Source organism: Oryza sativa, chromosome 12 (assembly GCF_034140825.1).
Source record: "Oryza sativa Japonica Group chromosome 12, ASM3414082v1".
Classification (NCBI taxonomy): domain Eukaryota; kingdom Viridiplantae; phylum Streptophyta; class Magnoliopsida; order Poales; family Poaceae; genus Oryza; species Oryza sativa.
Window position 1 is genome coordinate 10,109,759 of NC_089046.1, and position 20,522 is coordinate 10,130,280.

Sequence of the window (20,522 nt, forward strand, 5' to 3'; positions counted from 1 at the left end):
ATCTTTTGCCAAAAAAAATTGTCACAGCAAATTATCTTTTTAAAAAAACAGGATGGAGTTAAACTTGGTCTTATGATATGTGCCGAAAAAGAAAAATAAAAAGGTAATCTACTATAGCCGCTACAAACATTTCTCCCTCTGACCCTACGCAGTCAGTGTGTCTCAGGGTCAAACACTGTGTAACGGTCACCCGTAGGCCCCCGAGACCCAACCCCAGCTCCTCCCAACGTACACCTGACCCCTCTCCTCCTCCCCCCAATTCAAATCCCACCACCACGCTCTGCGCCTGTGAGGCTGTGACCACCACCCCCCCTTCCCCAAAGCAATCATACTCCCCTCCTCCTTCCACATTTCGAAAAGGCAATCCAATCCAGCGAAGCTTTTTTCACCACCCCAGAAGCCCAGATCCAATCCAGCCTCGCCGCCATGGGAGCCGACCTGGACTTCTCGCCGCCGCCGCCGCCGCCGGAGCCCGCGCTGTCGCCGGAGCCGGAGATCCTCGCCCCCGACCACCAGGTGAGCGCCGCCGCCGCCCCCCGCCTTCCTCCTGTTCGTCGAATTGTCGGAGAGATCGAATCGATCGATTTGGTGAGATTAATTGGGTTTCTAATGGTGGGGTTAGAGCTGGAAGGCGGAGATGATGTCGGCGCTGGGGGAGTCGGTGTCGTTCGGGCGGTTCCTCGCCGAGCCGCTGGAGTGGGGGAAGTGGTCGGCGTTCGCCCACAACCGCTACCTCGAGGAGGCGGCGCACCAGTCGCGCCCGGGCTCCGTCGCCCAGAAGAAGGCCTTCTTCGAGGCGCACTACGCCCGGAAGCGCAAGACCGACGCCGACGCCGACGCCACCGGCAGTGACGTCGACCCTGACGAGGACGCCGCCGCCGCTGTCTCCTCGGCGCGCTCCTCCTCCTCTTCGTGTATGACGGACGAGCCCGCCGCGGAGGAGACGACGAGCTGCGTCGTTGGTTCGGGCGTTGTCGCTGCTGGGCCGGTGGAAGAGATGGAGGAGCTGGATGTCATCGCCGATGGTGGGGTTGGCTCCTCTTGCGGAGTGGATGCGGATGGAGCCGCGCATCACAAGCAGGATGGTGTCCATGCTGGTGAATCGAGAGAGGTGTTGCAAGCGATGGAGAAGCAGGAGGCTGCTACTCCCGATCCTTGTGCTGACAATTCCGTGCCTGCTGATGCAGACGACAAGCAACCATTGAAGGTGACATTTCTGTTCATCAAATTATGTGGGGATTTTGTTCGTAATGTGCAGCGGAATCAAATGTTTGGGCATTTTACATACCACCCTGTACTGTAATGTTGTGTTCTTTTCAGGAGAGTTCCATTGTTAATCAGGGAAGTGCCGAGTCTGTAAAGAGAAGACGGCTTCCATCTCTGCTTCAGAAACCGGCCAAATTCAGCTCTCCTTCCTCTGGTAGCAAAGGGCCTACCTCATCGGCGAAAAGACGGTCACGCCTGCATTCTGCAAAGGAGAACAGCTCACCTCCTAACAACGAAAGCGACCAGCAGGCAACAAGTTCGGTCCCTCAAAATCGGTCCATCTTGGAAGCGTTTCAGAAGTCAAAGAACTTTGGTAGGTGCGAAACAGGCAATGCTGCCTCGAGCTCAAAAAATCTTGGCACCACAATTGCTGCAAGGATTAGTCAGCTGGAATCTGCAACTGGGCCTGTGAAACACACTGATTCTGCACTGAGCCAAGTCAAGCCACCAATAGAGGTTTGAAGCTGCCTAATTCATGGAATGAACATAACTGTTTTCAATTAATTTTTATCGTTGCACTAATTTTGTTTGACGGCATTTCAGGCATTTCCCAAAGATGTGCCAGAAATTACCTCGAGAACATCCCAACTGGAAGAACAAAGGTACGTTCGACAGCAGAGTTGTGAGAGCCTGAATATACCAAAGTTGTCTAGGGATTGATCTGAACATTAGGCTTTTATACTGAAAGAATTTACGTCCTTGTGTGATGTAAATGAACATTTTTGACATTACAATGTATACAGTACGCCAATTCATCTTTTTTTTACTTGAAAGAGATACTGGAGTTTTTGGTTTCCCTGAATGACTTGATTGCATCATCTTCTATCATCACCAGGTCCTCACATGTAACGAGGGTGAAAGAAAAGTTATTTGGTTTTACCTCACAATCGGCACATCAGAAAGCCAATACACCACGTAAAGAGAAGGTAAATTACTAAAGTACCTGACTGAGTGAATGCAATATGATAAATATAGCTGCCGCACTGCTCTGTTTTCATATGTTTTAGGGAGTTCCATGCTGTTAATATTTTGGTAGGAATTGCCAGATACTAAAATACCAGCTAATCACATCAAAATAATATCAAGGACATACCAAATAGAAGTTCCATCGTTGTCTAGTAAATAATACTTTTATAAACTACATGTTTTCAAGACGAGATTTTTATGATCCTTGAAGAGGTACCACGAGATACCATACTTTACAATGTTAATTTGTTGTTATATTTCACATACCATCCAAATGTTGAGGTGCCATAAATTAATGTAAAAATTGTGATGCCTTCTCAAAGACCATAATAAATCATAACGGATAATGATTGAAAAGGTATTATAGATCAGGTATAACCTTACATGCTACTCTTGTGCAGGGAAAAACCCAAAATGAAAGCTTCAAGGCTCGGCCACTACCAAATTTTTATCGTAGAAATAAGCAAGCAAAGGATTCAATTCACCAGGTACAAGTCTATTCCAATTTGTTATGCTAATTGAGAGTGTGGCATCGAAATCATTTTATGCTAATTGAATCACATACTTCCAAATGAACCATAAACCGATATGTTATTATTCCTTAAGAAATATGGAGGCTTGTGTCTGAACATTTCTGAGGAACAATGCATAGTAACGAGCACAAACATTTTCAAGTCAAAACTTTCCAATATCAAATATGTGCATCTGGCAAGTAACATAGTGGTTTACTTCACATATCTGGTGAATATCATAGTTCCTCTTATATTCATTAATCGTGTGATGTTTCCTCCACTTTGTCATGTAAGATTTTTTTGGCAACATAAGTTCATGTTAGTTTGGTATTCATCTAAATGATGTGTAAATTAATTTGTATATGATAGGTAAAGGGCACCTCTACCGTCCCTAACATAGAAAGAACCAGAGATAGATCAACATCACTATATAGATAATCATCGTTATGCCTTCATAATGATGGTAGCAGTTACTGGAGATTATGGTATACCCACGCTGCACATTTCTTCCTGTGTATTCCTGCATCACACTTCTGATGAACATTTTGGAGATGTCAAGATCAATTTGATCCATCCATGAGAGAACACCATAAGTGGTGTGCCAATTTCATATGTTTCTTTTAATAACTATTGGTGAAGTCAATAGGGAACAAGTTCAGAACTTTGCATCATTGAGCAAAGGAGCCTTGCTGAACGACTCATCTATCATTGCAAATCATAATTGTTCAAAAAAGAATAATATGTGCATATTATTCAGAAGGGGCAAACTAAGCAGCAGAAATAGAGAATGTAATTGAAAGTTACCCAATCTCACTTCATGTTTGACCTGTAACTTCGGACATGGAATTACTGATTTTGAAATCCAATTATTTAGTCTTTCATCCGCATTTATGCTAAGAAGGAATTAGAGCTCATGTTTACATTGTAACAGCATTTGGTCTATATTGTAATGGAAATGGATGATAAATAACAAAGAAAAACTTCTCTGTTTTGGAGTTTCCCATTTCTTGCAAACACTATCCTTTTGTATGACTAATTCATGACTGCACCTCACCTTGATGTTTTATTTGTGTATTTATCAGTTGTGAATTGTCTATAGAAATCAGATGTAAAAGGAGAATCACCAATCTGTATATGCATTTTCTCCGCTTGCAATTGGCTCTATACATTTGTGTCAAAGTTCTGAGATCTCAACCTCTGACAACAAAAATTTAAATGCAGAGTTCACAAGATGTCAACAACAGTCATGCACACCCAACAAACAAAGAAGCATCCAAAGACAAACAAATATGTTGCTTTCCACTCAGAAGGCTGGGTTAGATTATATGGTCTCTTTTATTTTTCTCCGGCGATTTTAGGGCTTAGTAAATAATAGCTTATTCGTTTGATTCTTATCTTCGCTGTGTTGCCTTTGTAGTACTTCCAATCTGTATTAATGTTGTTAGTTATGTTTGCCCTTCCAATCTGTATTAGAGGATGCCTTTCTCTACGCATCTAATTCTCGAGTTAGGCTTGCTGATTGTAATTGGGACTATCATTTTCTAGCTTGGAAAATAAAGCAGAGGTGTTGTTGAGCAGTGATTTTTTTTTATCTCAATAGTACGAGCACATGTAACATGTTCAAACAACCCTTTTTGGGGATGGTAAACATGTAATCCGAGTATCCTATGATGTTCATTTTCTAAATTTCTAATGTGCAGAACCCATAACGTCGTATGTTGTCTGTTTCGTTTTTTAATTCCTCATCAGCAGCCTACCTGCACTGCCCGCCCGGCTGATCATTATTAATTCCTTTCTCTTTTGCCGGCTTTTTTTAAACCTCTTATTTAATTCATAAGTCACTGGAGAAGCTAGCGTACGTTCTAATTGCAGGTTTTTAATTACTAGTAATAATCCTGTGATCAATTAGCTTCACGGCTACGCTGGAGTGTCCCTCTCAACACCTGCAGGAGCAGCACTATATAAACCACATACCATCCAATCCATTTGGACAAACCAAACACAGTACAAAACACATAGTAGTAGCTGTAATTAAGCAGCAAGCAACTCACAAATCCTGATCTGGTTGATCTCACCATGGGCGCCATCTCCAAGCCATTGCTCCTTGCCATCCTCTGCTGCATCGTCTGCCTCTACAGCAGCAGCGGCGGCGCCATTGTCGCGGCGGCGCGTGAGCTCGGCGGCGACGCAGCCATGGCGGCGAGGCACGAGAGGTGGATGGCGCAGCACGGCCGTGTGTACAAGGACGCCGCGGAGAAGGCGCGGCGGCTCGAGGTGTTCAAGGCCAACGTCGCGTTCATCGAGTCGTTCAACGCCGGTGGCAAGAACAGGTACTGGCTCGGCGTCAACCAGTTCGCCGATCTCACCAGCGAGGAGTTCAAGGCGACCATGACCAACAGCAAGGGGTTCAGTACTCCTAATAATGGTGTTAGGGTATCAACTGGGTTCAAGTATGAGAATGTTAGTGCCGATGCTTTGCCTGCGTCCGTGGACTGGAGGACCAAAGGTGCCGTCACTCGCATCAAGGACCAAGGCCAATGTGGTAAGTAGAAAATAACCGAGATGCACTTGGTAGTGTAGTGGTAAGGTATGTGGTTTGAACATTAACATCCCGTGTTTAATTCTTAAAACGGTCACAATTCCTTCTAATTATTTGATAATCAAGTTTCTCCTTGGTTATCATTATATTTCCCCTCATTTTAAGTACACAAATAACCTCCTTGGTTGTCCTCATTTTAGTACACAAATAACCAAGGTCAAAGCATGAAAAAATAATCCATCTTTCATCTTAATTTGTGAACAATATGATGGCACGTCGGCTGTTTTTCATCGTTAATTGATGAGTAAATTGCAGTTTGGGTCATGTATTTTTACCTTTGTTGCAGCTTGGACAGGGTCTTAGCCATGATTTTCGCTTTGCACCACATAACCTTACCATTTGTTTCACTTTACACCACACCTCATCTTCTCCAAGTCAGGCAGCCCTATTATCCTCTCTCCCAACCTGTTCTCGTTATTCTATCACCGATCAGGAGGAGGTAGAAGTATGACAGTTTCCCAAACTCCAGTCACCCTATCCAATCTGGAGGGAAGAGTAGCAAATCATCACAGGTTCAGCACCGGTACAGGTGCTCAAGCTGAGATGAAGTGCATGGTGGTAGAGCTGAAGTCGTTGCTGGTGCAATTCACTCTTAATTGATTGATGCAGAATCCGGAAGTTGCTCACTTTGATTATTAAAAGAAGATAATGTTATCTACCATAATTAATCACAAGTGCAGGTTGCTGCTGGGCGTTCTCGGCCGTGGCAGCGATGGAGGGCTTCGTCAAGCTGAGCACCGGCAAGCTCATCTCGCTGTCGGAGCAGGAGCTGGTCGACTGCGACGTCGACGGCAACGACCAGGGCTGCGAGGGCGGCGAGATTGACGGCGCGTTCCAGTTCATCCTCAGCAACGGCGGCCTCACAGCCGAGGCAAACTACCCGTACACGGCGGAGGACGGCCGGTGCAAGACCACGGCGGCGGCGGACGTCGCCGCGTCCATCAGGGGCTACGAGGACGTGCCGGCCAACGACGAGCCCAGCCTCATGAAGGCCGTCGCCGGCCAGCCGGTGTCGGTGGCCGTCGACGCGTCCAAGTTCCAGTTCTACGGCGGCGGCGTGATGGCCGGCGAATGCGGCACCAGCCTAGACCACGGCGTCACCGTGATCGGCTATGGCGCGGCGAGCGATGGCACCAAGTATTGGCTGGTGAAGAACTCGTGGGGCACGACGTGGGGCGAGGCCGGGTACCTGAGGATGGAGAAGGACATTGATGACAAGAGGGGTATGTGTGGCCTTGCCATGCAGCCTTCCTACCCTACTGAGTAGCTTAGCAAGGTGTTGAATAATTGTATACACATCCATATATATTGTCTTGTAATGCATGTTCCAATGTGGGTTATTTGTTCAGTTACAAGAGTGTATGTAAATATATTGGATATGGGATTAAAGATTGGGAATTAATTTTAGAGAAAATCCAAGAAATACCATTGACAAGCATCCAATTTCAAAAAAATGTTATCGATAAGCGCGAGTTTCATGGAATATTATTTTACAAGCGATTTTGTTCCAGAAATACCATCACCGTTAGGGTTTGTCTATCACACGTCGTTAAATGTATTATTCATCCTATAACACTTTTAATGGAGAGTTGCTAACGGAACAATAAAAAAAAGATAAGTTACCTAGTGTAAATTAAGAGGAACATCAGGTGGATCAAAATAAAATTGACTACTATAGGGCGGGGAAAAGAAATCCTATTAGGGAGTAAATCGAATCATTTTCAATGGACTAAACAATTCTTTTCAACTAGATTGAAACTAAAGGGTTTTCTGGTTGATTTTCATGTGAGAACACTGATTTTAGGTGGTTGCTTTTTTTCTTTTTTTTAGAACTGCATTAATAATCTATTATCTTATTAAAGTAATAGAAAAAAAAGCCACCACGTTTGCGCTCACAACCTAGAAATTCCTACATTAATCAGAAAAAAAGAAAAAGTAGAGTTCATATAGGAATATAATTTAAAAATAGATGAAATTCGAAATTAAAAATAAAGAATATTGACAGAGTAGACTGGAATCCATAGAAGTATACAATTTAGAATTAATTAAAATTCGGAATTAAAAAAAGGAAAATTAAAAGTACAAGTTAGAGTCTATATAGAAATACAATTTACAATTAACTAATATTCAAAATTTTAAAAAATCAAGATTAGGAGAAGAGCCTAGAGTCCATATATCAATACGATTTATAAATAACTAAAATTTGAAATAAAAAAATGAGAAAAAAAGAGTCTAGAGTCTATATAAGAATATAATTTATAAATAACTTAAATTCAAAATAAAAAAACACAATATTGAAAAATAAATTTAGAGTTCATATAGAAATATAATTAGAAATAACAGATTGGGAATTAGAAAAGTAGAAATATTGGAAGATGAGTCTACGATCCACACACAGGAATTTAGAACTAACTGAAAGTTAGAACTAAAAAATAAGAAAACTAAAAGTAGAGTTTGGAGTTCATATAGAAATACAATTTATAATTACAAAAAATCAAAATTAAAAATAAAAAAGATTGGGAGAAGAGTCTAGCGTCCGTATAGAAATACAATTTATAAATAACTGAAATTCGAAATTAACAAATAAAGAATATTGGGAAAAAAATGTCTAGCGTCCATACACTGAAACTAAAAAAAAGAAATATTGGAAAAAAGAAGTCTAGAGTCAATACAGGAATACAATTTACCAATAACTGAAATTAAAAATTAAAAAATAAAAAATATTGAAAGAAGAGTTTAGAGTCCATATATAGATATAATTTATAAATAACTAAAATTCAGAGTTAAGAAAAATGAATATTGGAAGGGTAGTCTAGAATCCATATAGGAATATAATTTATGATAAAGGAAATTCGAAATTTAAAAAGTAAGGAATATTAAAAGATGATTCTTGAGTCCATATAGAGATATAATTTATAAATAACTATCATGTATATACAATATAATAAAAATATCACACATTTTTAGTTCAACCAAGAATTTAAAAGAGTAAAATGCACTAGCGGTCCTTAAACTTGTCAGCAGGTTTCACTTAGGTCCACGAACTTGCCAAGCGCACATCGAGATCCCTAAACTTGGTTTATTGTATCATTCCGGTCCAAAGCCGCGTTTGACCGTGGTCTTGCCTACGTGGCACGCCACGTGGACGATGACATGGATTTTTATTTTTTTCTCCCTTCTTCCTTCTTTTTTTTCTCTTTCTTCCTTGTCGAAAAGATGAAAATGCCTTATACACGTCATCGTCCATGTCATCGTCTTTTCATAAAAGAGAAAAGAGAAGGAAGAAGGGAGAAAAAATAAAATAAAAAATCCATGTCATAGTCCACGTGGCGTGCCACGTAAGCTAAAACCACGGTCAAACGCGGCTTTGGACCAGGATGATACAATAAACCAAGTTTAGGGACCTCGATGTGCGCTTTACAACTTCGTGGACCTAAGTGAAATCTACTGACAAGTTTAAGGACCGCTGGTGTATTTTACTCAATTTAAAATTATGTTATTAATTTAATAATAAAATATGAAAATATTTAAGCTATTATATGACAAAAAAATGCTAACGATACCGCGCAATCTGCGCGTTAAATTATTAATGCAGTTTCTTTATATGCGGGAACTACGAAGGGAGAGGAGGAGGGGCGGACTCTGCTTTTAGCAGCCCACACCCCTAGTCAGCCCAAATTGACAGCCGCAAGCCCAGAAAAAAGGCCCAACAAGGCAGCAGCCGATGCCTTCGGTTCGGGCTTCACTGCTCCAGCCGGCAGCCGCCGCCGGTCGCCGTCCCCCCAAAACCGCGACGGCGCCTTGCCTGCCGCCCGGACGGCCGACCCGGACGCCACGACACGCACACCATCGCTCATGCCAAAGCTCTCGCGGTCTCGCGGCAGCAAGAGCGGCGGAGGCTGGAGCCCCGAGCCCGAAGGTGGCCAGCCCCCTCGCCGCCGGCTAGCCCCTGAAACCCCTCCCATCCGCGGAGCACTGCCGCATCGGCGCCGGCCGGTAAGATTTCTGAAACGAACCCCCTTTCACAAGTCTCACAAACACATTTTCCATCTTTTTAATTTCAAACTGAATCAATTGTAGGGCTTGAAATTGGGGAAAAATAATAGTAATAAAAAATAGAAGGTATAGATTGGCGTCATGGAATCAACTGAATTAATCACTGAATAATTTGCTACTTATGACTTACGAGTATATGACAAGGAAGATGCTACCACATTATGTTACGGTTTTGCTAAACCACTGTCGCCACATTTTTGTCTTGTTTACAGTCGATCTCTAGATCATTTGATTTCCTTTAAGACGTTAGCAGCTATAAAAATATGGTGACAAATTTTTAGATAAAAATACATCAAATGAAATTTACACAATAGTTACACCCCACTTACACACCACTTAAATATATAATTACCATGTAAATTTTGGACTTATATATGTAATTTTGGGACTTACATTGTAAATACATTAAAATTACACATGTAATTTAGGGACTTACAATCTAAATACATGACAACTATTTTTTGGTGAAAAATATAGCGCCATAAATATAGCTACTCCCATGTTATAGAAATAGAAGAGAACCAAAACTTAGATAAAATACCATAAGTTTGTGAACTTAACAATATTGCATATGTGTATCACACAATTATCTTATTACAAGCCATACATGCAAATGATTAATTATACATAGAAGATGCCACCAACACAAGGCATGGTGGTTAATAAGCAAACTCAACACCGCACAATAACCACTACATTCTTGTATATATTAGAGACTAGAGATACATCAATGATTATTTGCACCTAACTTCCTCTTTAAGACGGCACTTCTAATTTTTACACTAACATAAATCTTCTTCTGCTGTCTATCAACAAACATGAAATAGGATTTTCTCCAACTAGTTTTGAACAGCAGCAAACAAAGAACCACCCAGAGGCTGAGGACAAATCCAATAGCCATGCCAAGATAAAGGGATATATGTTCCAAATCAACATGATTTCTAGGTAAGTCTTTGCTTGTCGCATTTCCAGAACAGTTTCTAGTTAAAGGAGGACCACATAGACCAATGTTTCCAATGTAGGAAGACGCGTCATATGATCCCATAGTGTTTCCTCTTGGAATTCTTCCAGATAGATTGTTGTATGAGAGGTTCATGGTGCCCAAAGCGTTAAGATCCTGCATGCTCGAAGGGATTTCACCAGAAAGCTCATTGTGAGATAGGTCAAGAGATTCCAGTTGTTTGAGCTGACCAATAGTCTCCGGGATTTCCCCATTTATGAGGTTCCAAGAAAAGTTCAAACTTTTTAGTGCAACAAGAGCACCAATGCCTCAAGGGATTGCTCCAGTAAACTTGTTCTTCGACAAGTCGAGGTTCACCACACGTGAAATTCCTCTTGAAAATTCAAGTTGCTGCCCTTTTGTTTGAACTGATACCAGTTCATAGAAATAATTTATATCTTACATTGCACCTTGACCAGTTGCGATGACTTCATCTAGAAGAACACTGTATCCAGATGTGCGAGCCATTGCACTCAAGTTAACCAAAGAGTCAGGTATGCTTCCAGAGAAGTAGTTTTCAGCGAGGTCTAAGAACTGTAATTGATCAATCCTTGTAAGTTCTGTGGGAATGTGTCCCGAAAACATATTTGACCGTAGACGCAACAATGATAAAATTGGCAGAAACTTCTTTCCCATCCACAGTGGTAAATTTCCAGAAAACTGATTATAGGATAGATCAAGAAAAACTAGGCGCGGGCAACTTCTGAAAATCAATGGGAATTCTCCAGAGAGGTTGTTACTATTTAAGTTTACGACAATGAGTTGTCGTGTGCGTGGATTTGAATCTTCTTGATAAGTTGGAACTTCGCCACTAAGTTTATTTCCAGATAGATCTAATATTTCCAAGTGTTCCAGTGAGAACAGTGAAGATGGAATGGTGCCTGATATTAAATTGCCATAGAGAGTAAGTGACTGTAACAACGGGGCTCCGAAATCTGATGGCAGTGGTCCTGATAATGAGTTCCGTTGCAAGTACATGTATGTTACATTTATTGGAAATTTTGGAACCATACCAGTAAATCTGTTGTTGGACAGATCCATGGTTTTTGCTGCCATAAACTCCAACGTTGCTGGTAGCGTTCCCGTTATCTGATTATATGCCACATCCAAAAAATCTGCTCTTGAAAACACAATCCAAAACCAATCTGGGATTGTAGTAATGCTTGTGTTTGCAATTTGAAGGTGTTGAATGCTTGTTTGTGATCTAAGCCATGGTGGGACTTCTGACCCTAGCTGCAAAGAATAGAAGAGAACTACCTGCAGTTTGAATGGAGGAATCCAATCTGAGCTGGCTTTAATCTGTAGATGTGTATTGCCCAACCCTAAGTACACTAGATTTGTAAGGTTTCCTAATTGATCTTCCCTGACTGTGCCATTGAGCTTATTGGAACAAAGATCCAAAATGTTCAGTTTTGTGAGAGCCCATATCGACGATGGCATAGCTCCTGAGATGTTAGTATTGGAGAGAAGCAAGACAGTTAAGTTGGCCAGAGGTTCTGACCAATTTGGCAGGGTTCCACCAATATTATTATAAGATAAACCCAACTGTTGCAGCTTGTTCCAGTGACAGTTTGGCAACTTTTCTATCAATTCTCTGATATCCCCTGTAGTATTGGTACTTCGTAGATCCAGCACCTTCAGGTTGCATAGATTTTTGAAACTTGAGGGTATCATGGTTGACATGAGATTGTTCCCTTGGAAATAGACTTCTTCAAGAGAGGCCATCCTGCCTATTTCGTCTGGAATTGAGCCAAAGAAACCACACGATCGGATATCAAGAGCAGAGAGACTAGTTATATTCCAAAACCAGTTAGGAGCAATCTTGGTGTGAAATCTATTTCCCGAGATGTCAAGCACTTCGAGCCCCGTGATATTGGACCGACGAAGGAAAGGAACTGTTTTCCTCAGCCCACACTGTTTCAGGTAGAGTACTTTCAGAGCAGGAAGCATGTTGATTTCATCAACCCAATCTACTGCAGTGGTAAGGTTCACATGGTTCATGACCAGATGCTTCAGTGAGGATAGGTGTGACAGCCATGAAAGGGCAACCGAGTATAGCTGGTTGTATGAATAAGAGGTCAGATCAAGGTAGGCAAGTTTGGAGAGGTTGCCAAGCTGGGGGGGTACACTTCCATAGAAGAAACCATATGAAAGGTTGAGATATCTAAGGCTTGGAAGAGAACCAAGAAATACCGGTATCTGTGACCAATTGAAGTTGTTGCAACTCAAGTCTAGATACCTCAATTTCTGCAAACTGACCAAAGAGTAGCTCATCTCACCTCTGAGTTTGTCTCCATAGAAGCTGAGACAGTCGTCTGTGTTCCCACGGAGTCTCAGCTTGATGACATGGCCGGTTCTGTTGCTGCACCTGACACCCCACCAGCTGCAACAATCCTCGCCCTGCCATGATGCGAGGCGGCTGTTCGGGTCGAAGAAGGTTGCCTTTATGGCGAGAAGTGCGGCCCTCTCATCGGCGATGCAGCTCCGGTCCGACGACGTCGATGCAGCAGAAGGGATGGATGCTGTGGCTGGTGAGAACAAGGGGAGGAGAAGGCACAGCAATGCTATCTTCAGAGTTTCAGGAGGAGGAAACCTGGGCTCAGCCATTCTGTTTTTCTTCTTTTTCTGTGTGAATGAATGGATGCAAATGTAATATGCAAAAATATATATTTGCTCATGAATGACACTTCGGATCATGTTATATAGTGACTACTGTTAGAAGAAAATACTGATCCTCTTTTCCTTTTTTCTTTTTGGCAGTAGTATTATGTTATCTCTGTCATTCGAGTCATGATGAAGTGTCTGGTCCAGTTGATTTGAATGTGATATTTGCGTCCTCTTCATGGAATTCCCCTGCACCCGGTCATACGGCAATGAAATCTTACTAGTCAACAAAAGCAACAAGTTTTTGCTTGCATTTCGACCTCACGCCTGGTATTGTAAGAACTCAGATGTGGGTGATCTGCTGCTCATTTCCAGTGTGAAAGTCAGCAGGAGCTACTGATAGTCTGCCCTACTGAAGACGGTGTGATTTGTGCTTGCAAATTGGGGCATATTTTCTGTGGCTGTTCCTGGTCAGACGCCAAGCACAACGGCTGTAGATGGGTTTCCACGCTTTTACCATGACTTGCCACATATGATGCCATGTCTGACAGGGAGCAGCAACTGAGTGGCCTGAAAGGGGATTCTAGATCAACCAAAGTTGAATTCTGTGAAATCTTGTCTGTTATTTTGTACACATGTTTGATGTTATTTTCCTGCTGGATTTAATTTTCTTACCATTCATTTCCACCACTTATCTATGTAGACGAGAAATATAACAAGAGGGTGCAAAAGTTTATACCTTAAGTGAAACCTACGTGTGTTTCCAATGTATATCATAATATTTCATCTACAAAAAGGTAAATCATATTTCACATAAAAAAGGTACATCATTTTTAATCCTGCTTAGCTGCTGCCTGTTATAGCATTTTATCCTTAAAATTATTTCTTCATCACTGTTGTCAAACCTATAAACAATAATAAACCGTTTATGAAGGCACAAAACTTGCACTGCAGAAAACATCTGCTATGGCTGGTTTCCTGAATTCGATAAGCAACAAACATCATCTGATATTACACATGGATACAGATAGAGGAAGATTGATCCAACAAAACAATCGCACTGAACAAATCTGACGATGCCGATTGTGACGACAGTTGCATCCCCCATAAGCACAGTTGAATTTTCATGGAGCTCTTCTTCCATCCGTCTCTTTACATCTTCCTTCTCTTACTTGGGTTTCTGCCACTCTCATCAGAACTTGATTCTGACTTCTGTTGTTGCATTGCAGGCATTGGTACTCTCTCAGCGTCTCAGTGATACCACCAAGACCGATGGAGGTGAAGAAATTGATCCAGAATCTTGTGTTCTTCGGATGATCCATTAGAAAGATTGAATCAAAATAATCTTTCATTTTAGGATCGCTCAGTCTCTTATTGAGTTGGCGAATTCCAAGGTGATCTGATAACTCATGGAACAGTATTTTTATGAAAATTCTTGAAGACGACGTGGTATCCTCCTCTGTCAAACGGATGTAGGCCAAAACATGCCATGGAAGCGCGTCGGTGGCCAACAAATGCGCGAAAAAGTTGGCAACATTCCCCAGCTTATTTGTGTCGAGACGATCGATCATCGAATATTGTTTCGCAAAACATTTCTCGAAGTTTTTTTGGTAAACTTTGTTGATTAGGCACAATCTTTGTGCTAGTAATCCGTAATATGGAAGGTAGGTTCTCTCTTGAGAGCAACACTCGAGGAGCATAATGCATAATTCCATCTGAGAAATGAAACATGCAACAGTTAGCATGCATAGGGGAAAAACCATATCATGCAAATTTCAGCACTGAAGGACCAAAGAAATCAATCAGCTACCTGATAATTTAAATAAGTCAATTGAACCTGAAATGCCTAATGCCCACGTAGTTAGTACTAGTATTTAGTATTGTTACTTAACAATTATTACTAACAACTTGGTTCACTATTTTTTCCATTGACAAATTATCATCTGGGGTTCAGGAGCTGGCTTCCCAAATGGTTCGTGAAATCATGCATTAGTATCACCACAAAATTGTTCTGATATGTATCCACGCACTGAAATATCAATAGTGTTTTAATGACCAAGTACTAACTAACTAGTAATTCCTCTGTTTCATATTATAAGGCTTTCTAGCATTGCCCGTATTCATATATATGATAATGAATCTAGACATATATGTGTGCCTAGATTCATTAACATCTATATGAATATGGGCAATGTTAGAAAGTCTTATAACCTAAAACGGAGGTAGTAGTACAGTATCAATTTTGAGAAACTAGGCTATCAGGCACAGAGAAAGAAATCTTCAAGAGTAGAGGGGAACTGTGGACGTCCACCGGAGTGATTCGAATCCATCTCCATAGGGGGGGGGTTGAACTTGTTTATATCTTTTGTTTTAATTTCTTTTTCAAAATTTTCACTGAGTTTTGAGAGAATCTAATAGTAATCTATATCTATATAATATATATAGTTGATCCCCACTAAGTATAGTTATTAGTATTTTTCTCACTTGTGGTGCTTCTACATCACCTTAATTCTTTTTAGCCATTAGATTGAAATCCAACATTCCAGATTATCTCAAAGCCATTTCACTATTCACCATTGGATTATCTTGGACAGCTCAGATTTACTTTTGAGTGTGATACGTTTTGTAGCTTGCATTTAGTTATTCCTTCCATCATGCACTCAATGCATTCGATGCCACAATTTTGCTAGCCGGGCGTTTCATCAACATGCATGCATGAAGTAGGATTGAACAACCCTCCTTAATGCCATCCACAAATCAACTAAGGCGATTGAAGAGCCTGGCCTCCTTAATGACAACGATTGAGCTTTAGTTGACAAAGTACATATCCGTTCTATTGTTATGAGTACCACCGTCCCATCATTACTCACCGACCCTTGGAGTTTGATATCTTCTTTTGCCTTACCATCGGTTGAAATATATAGACACACACATCTAGGAACATGTTTCTTAGAAAAGAAAATATATACATCTTCATAATTTAGTACTACTAGACAACAGAGTTTATAAAGTTTTTAACTATAATTTCAGACTTCTCTTTGGAGTATATTTTTATTTGATTATAATATATTACTGTACACAAAATCCCACGACAACGCGCGGGGTTCTATCTAGTTTAGTAGACAAATCTAGCTCAAGGCCTAGCTACCCTAAGCTTCTCTTTGTGCTAGGCCTTGAGCTAGACTTTAATTATTAGAATTGTCTTTGTTAATTGGCTCAAGGCTATTGTTTTTCTAATAAGGAAATTAACAAAATCTATTATATTATTAAAGGAATAGAAAAAGGAGTCTCCACGTTCGCTCTCATGGCTTAGAAATTCTCACATTAATCGAAGAAAAAGAAAAATCATAGTCCATATTGAAATACAATTTAGAAATAGCTGAAATTCGGAATTAAAAAATAAGAAATATTAAAAGAGGAGACTAGAGTCCATATAGAAATACAATTTAGAAATAGTTGAAATTCGGAATTAAAAAATAAGGAATATTAGAAGAGGACACTAGAGTCCATATAGAAATACAATTAGGAAATAACTGAAATTCAGAATTAAAAATAAGGAATATTAGAAGTAGAGTATAGAGTCCATATAGGAATTTAAAACTAACTAAACTTCGGAATAAACATAACAAAATTAAAAGTAGAGTTTTGAGTCCATATAAAAATACAATTTACAAATAACTAAAATTCAAAATTAAGAAAAACATGGGAAGAAGAGTTTAAAGTCAATATAGGAATACAATTTAGAAGTAACTGAAATTCAAAATTAAAAATTAAAGAATATTGAGAGATGAGTTTAGAGTCCACGTAGAAATATAATTAGAAATAATAAAAAATCAGAAATAAAAATAAATAATATTAGAAGAAGAGCCTAGAGTCTATATAGAAATACAATTTATAGAAAATTCAGAATTAAAAAAAAAAGACAAGTCTAGAGTACATATAGGAATATATATAATTTACAAATAACTAAAATTTGATATTAAAAATAATTAATAACTAACACGTATATAAAATACAATATGAATATTACGTATTTGTAGTTTCGTAAAGTTATTGCAAAATTTAAAATTTTGATGTCATTATAAAAAATTTGAATAATATATTGAGAAAACATATATACTATTATATGAGAGAAAATATAATGATGTTTGCCGCGCAATCTGCTAGTTACCATAATAAAAACTGAAAGACAATTCTAATAATTAAAGAAGAAACGAGTGAACCAAAGTGCAGTTGCTACCTCTTGGGCAGGCTCGAGCTTGATTTCAGCAAGCTTGTGGCCAGCTTGATCGTCAGGTATATCATCCTCCTTATCTCCACCGTATGCTGCCCGGGGATCATCTCCGGCTGCGGCGGCGGCGGCGGCGTTTTCTTCCTCTCCTCCAGCCTCACGTACCCAACGCACGCTCCTCGCATTCCTCCCGATCGATCCGGGTTAATGAAGGAAACGAAACCTTCTCCGATTATTTCCGATGGAAACCGATCGATCTATCGATGCACTCCGCCTCCGACTCGACTGGTCGACTGGCCGGCGGCCGGCCGGAGGAGGTGGATAACTGCGGTGCGGCGCTATCGGCCAGGGAGGTGAATTTGGTAGGGGCCGGGGAGGGATCGAGCAATGCAATCCGTTACGAGGAGCAAACCCTCTGCGATCTATCCGCTCTGGTTTGATTCGATGCCCAAATTACCAGTTTCCGAATAGGAGTCGTAGGAGGAGTAAATTTTAATTTCTTCCTAGTTTCCGACTAGGATGGGGGCCATGGTGCGATAGATATGCGTTATACTCCCTCCATTTCCTAATAGATGGCATCACAACAAAATAAATTATAATTACGTAAATTTTTTTATAAGACGAATGGTAAAACGTGTAACAAAAAGTTAACGGTGTAAACTATCACTACACCAGATCCTCACACCTCTGACGGGATAACTGTGATAGGCAAACGAAATGGTCACTGATGACCGTCACCTTTGACGGGTCATACGGGATGCCGTCATCGGTGAGTCATCCGGCTGCGACCCGTCACAGGTAACTAGTCACTTGTGACGGGTTTACCTGTGACGGATCGCAGCCGGACGGCCCGTCAGAGGTAAGGTTTACTCACCTCAAACGGCTTTAAGTCTTAGCCCGTTTGAGATGACTTCTGCCACTATATATATATATATATATATCTCCTCTCCCAGCGGGGCCCATAGGAGGAGATAAGGTCGGCCGGCACCCTCTTCTCCACTTCTCCTCTATCTCTTCCACTTCTTCTCTATCTCCCCTCTCTTTCTTTGTGCAAGGGCGGGAGGGGAGGCGCGGCGGCGCCGGCCCGACCGCCAGATCCGACAGGGGCGGGAGGGGAGGCGCGGCGGCGGCTCGGCCGCCCGATCCGGCAGGGGCGAGGGGAAGCGGGGTGGCGGACGACGGATCTGGAGCCGTGGCGCGGTGGCGGCCGACGGCGGGAGGGGAGGCGGCCGAGGCCTGACGGCGGCAGCGGTCTCCACCTCCGCCGCCGCTGCCGGCGACGCCTCCAGCCGCGCCTTCGCCTCCTCCCGCGCTAGCCGGCCGCCACCTACGCCTCCACCTCCGCCAGCGCCTCCCCCCGCCTCCCGGCCACCAATGCCACCAACGCCTCCCTTAGCTCCGCCACCGACCGCGCTAGCCGCCAGATCCGACCTCCACGAGGCCGGGGATGCGCAGATCTGAACGCCAGGTACCGCCTCCTCCATGCCCACCCACCGGCCACCTCGGTGAGGTTTCTTCTTCTTGTTGTTTTTTTTTACTTAAATCTTCTCCTTGTTGTTGTTGTTGTTGTTGTTGTTGTTGTTGTTGTTGTTGATGATGATGATGATTTGAGGTGTTTGGTTTGAGAATGTGGGCTCTAATGGTGGTTTCTTGTTTCTTGATTTTTGTTTGGTAGTGCAACAGCAGTGGAGTGCCTCTTCGAGATCCTCCGCCGCCTCCCCGGCGGCTGCGAGCGCGGCGTCTCCACCTGTGTCTCTCGTAGCTGGTTCGTCATGGAGGACGACGAACTATCGGCCATTGTGCCCCTTTTGTGAATGATATGATATTGTTGTATGATAAATTTTTGCCATCCCCTTTTGTAAATGATTGCTATATAAGATGGTGATGCGGTGATGGAGGACAATGAACTATTGGTCAGTTTGAAGTTTTTGTGATGTGGTCAGTTTAATGACAGCAAGCACCACCATGGCAGCGTGTGCCAATTTTCTTGCTAGGGTTTTTTCACACGTGTGACGGGTTGCAATCTATTTTTCTTTTTTTTCTGGATTATAGACATCACTGACGGCTCACAAACTAATGGGCCATTTGAGATAATAGTTACCTGTGACGGGTTCTACACGTGGCCCGTCATAGGGGCTGGTCACCACTGACGGTCCTTCGCCTGTCAAAGGTGAAGAGAGTCATCACTGACCACTAATCTCTGACGAGAGGCTGAATCCGTCAGAGGTGATGGTTTAGGCCCGTCACAGCTAGCATGGTCCGGCATAGTGTATTAAAAAAACAGAGATAGTCGATTAACAACCGGCAACCACGTGGAATCCACTAGCCAAAAGAAAAGAAGTCGGCTCGATCCGATACTTCGAGCAACCCCAACCCTAGCCTAAATCCACCTAATAACAATGTATCAAGAAATAAACACATCCCAATTTCCACATATCAACACATATCGATTCCCAATTCCTCATATCAACAGTTCAACTCATAAACAACAAATAATCTCCGGATCTCATATCAACAGATGAACAACACATCCAACATGAACAAGAACAATATCCCACATGAACCATCAATAATGCCCTAAGTTGTACATGCACCTGTAGCCAATCCATCATCAGATCCGTCAGCAGGGCCACCATGGAGAAGGGGAGAGGGAGACCAATGGCAGTGACCTTCGTCATCATCGTCGCTGCTCCTGCTCATTGTCAACTCCCCTGAGCTCGTGGCGGCTTTGGTCGCCCTTGAGCTCATCACTACCGAAGCTTGTCGGCGTTGCTCCTGCTCATGGTTGTGTGGAGGTGGCGGAAGTGAGCGGAGAGGCCGTGAAGGTGAGGCAGTGGTGGAAGAGAGGTGAAGTGACGGTGGAAGAGAGGCAATCGGTAAGCCTGGATGATGCTAGGAACGATGGCAAATGCTGCCCGGCCTGCGCCACCTGCACCGGCATGGCCGAGGTGACTGCGTCCTTCTTCTCCATCTCCATGCCGAGCTCCATCGATGAGCCTGGACGATGTTGCTCCTGCTCATGGTGGAGGAGGCTCAGGAAGAGGGCGACGTGTGAGGAAGACAGATGCAGGAGAGGAAGGAGGTGGAGTGCGGCCACAACGGGGAGGCGGCAGAGGTGAGGTGGAGGAAGAGCGGAAGAGGTGTAGCACGATGGCAGGGGAGGTGGCGTTGCGGCAGAGGAGGAATGGGGAGATTTGGCGAGTGGCAGACGGGAGGGGGACGAAGAAAAGGAGAAGTGGTAGGAGGGAGAGGATAAAGCTCGGCTTGATCAACTTGGCTTGGTTTTTA

At 42.3% G+C, this 20,522-nt stretch overlaps 3 protein-coding genes and 1 long non-coding RNA gene across 4 annotated transcripts; 3 read left to right on the forward strand and 1 right to left on the reverse strand.

Annotated features, from left to right (window-relative positions):
- The first annotated feature begins 290 nt into the window (after nucleotides 1-290).
- LOC4351962 (protein WVD2-like 7) lies at nucleotides 291-4,321 on the forward strand. The gene is made up of 7 exons (XM_015763525.3): nucleotides 291-516; nucleotides 623-1,207; nucleotides 1,321-1,722; nucleotides 1,810-1,868; nucleotides 2,102-2,192; nucleotides 2,634-2,720; nucleotides 3,966-4,321. Exons 1-7 carry the CDS (start codon nucleotides 427-429, stop codon nucleotides 4,062-4,064), a joined length of 1,413 nt encoding a protein of 470 aa, XP_015619011.1. The 5' UTR covers nucleotides 291-426; the 3' UTR covers nucleotides 4,065-4,321.
- A 505-nt stretch (nucleotides 4,322-4,826) lies between these two features.
- Nucleotides 4,827-6,610, forward strand: LOC4351963 (senescence-specific cysteine protease SAG39). Its single transcript, XM_015763975.3, has 2 exons — nucleotides 4,827-5,286; nucleotides 6,024-6,610. Exons 1-2 carry the CDS (start codon nucleotides 4,938-4,940, stop codon nucleotides 6,608-6,610), a joined length of 936 nt encoding a protein of 311 aa, XP_015619461.2. The 5' UTR covers nucleotides 4,827-4,937.
- Nucleotides 6,611-9,069: 2,459 nt separating this feature from the next.
- Nucleotides 9,070-13,799, forward strand: LOC9267705 (uncharacterized). The gene is made up of 3 exons (XR_001541788.3): nucleotides 9,070-9,339; nucleotides 10,227-10,344; nucleotides 13,160-13,799. It is a non-coding gene; the product is annotated as an uncharacterized lncRNA (long non-coding RNA).
- LOC107275932 (receptor-like protein EIX1) lies at nucleotides 9,930-13,241 on the reverse strand. Its single transcript, XM_015762984.3, has one exon. It carries the CDS (start codon nucleotides 13,094-13,096, stop codon nucleotides 10,799-10,801), a length of 2,298 nt encoding a protein of 765 aa, XP_015618470.1. The 5' UTR covers nucleotides 13,097-13,241; the 3' UTR covers nucleotides 9,930-10,798.
- Nucleotides 13,800-20,522: the final 6,723 nt, after the last annotated feature.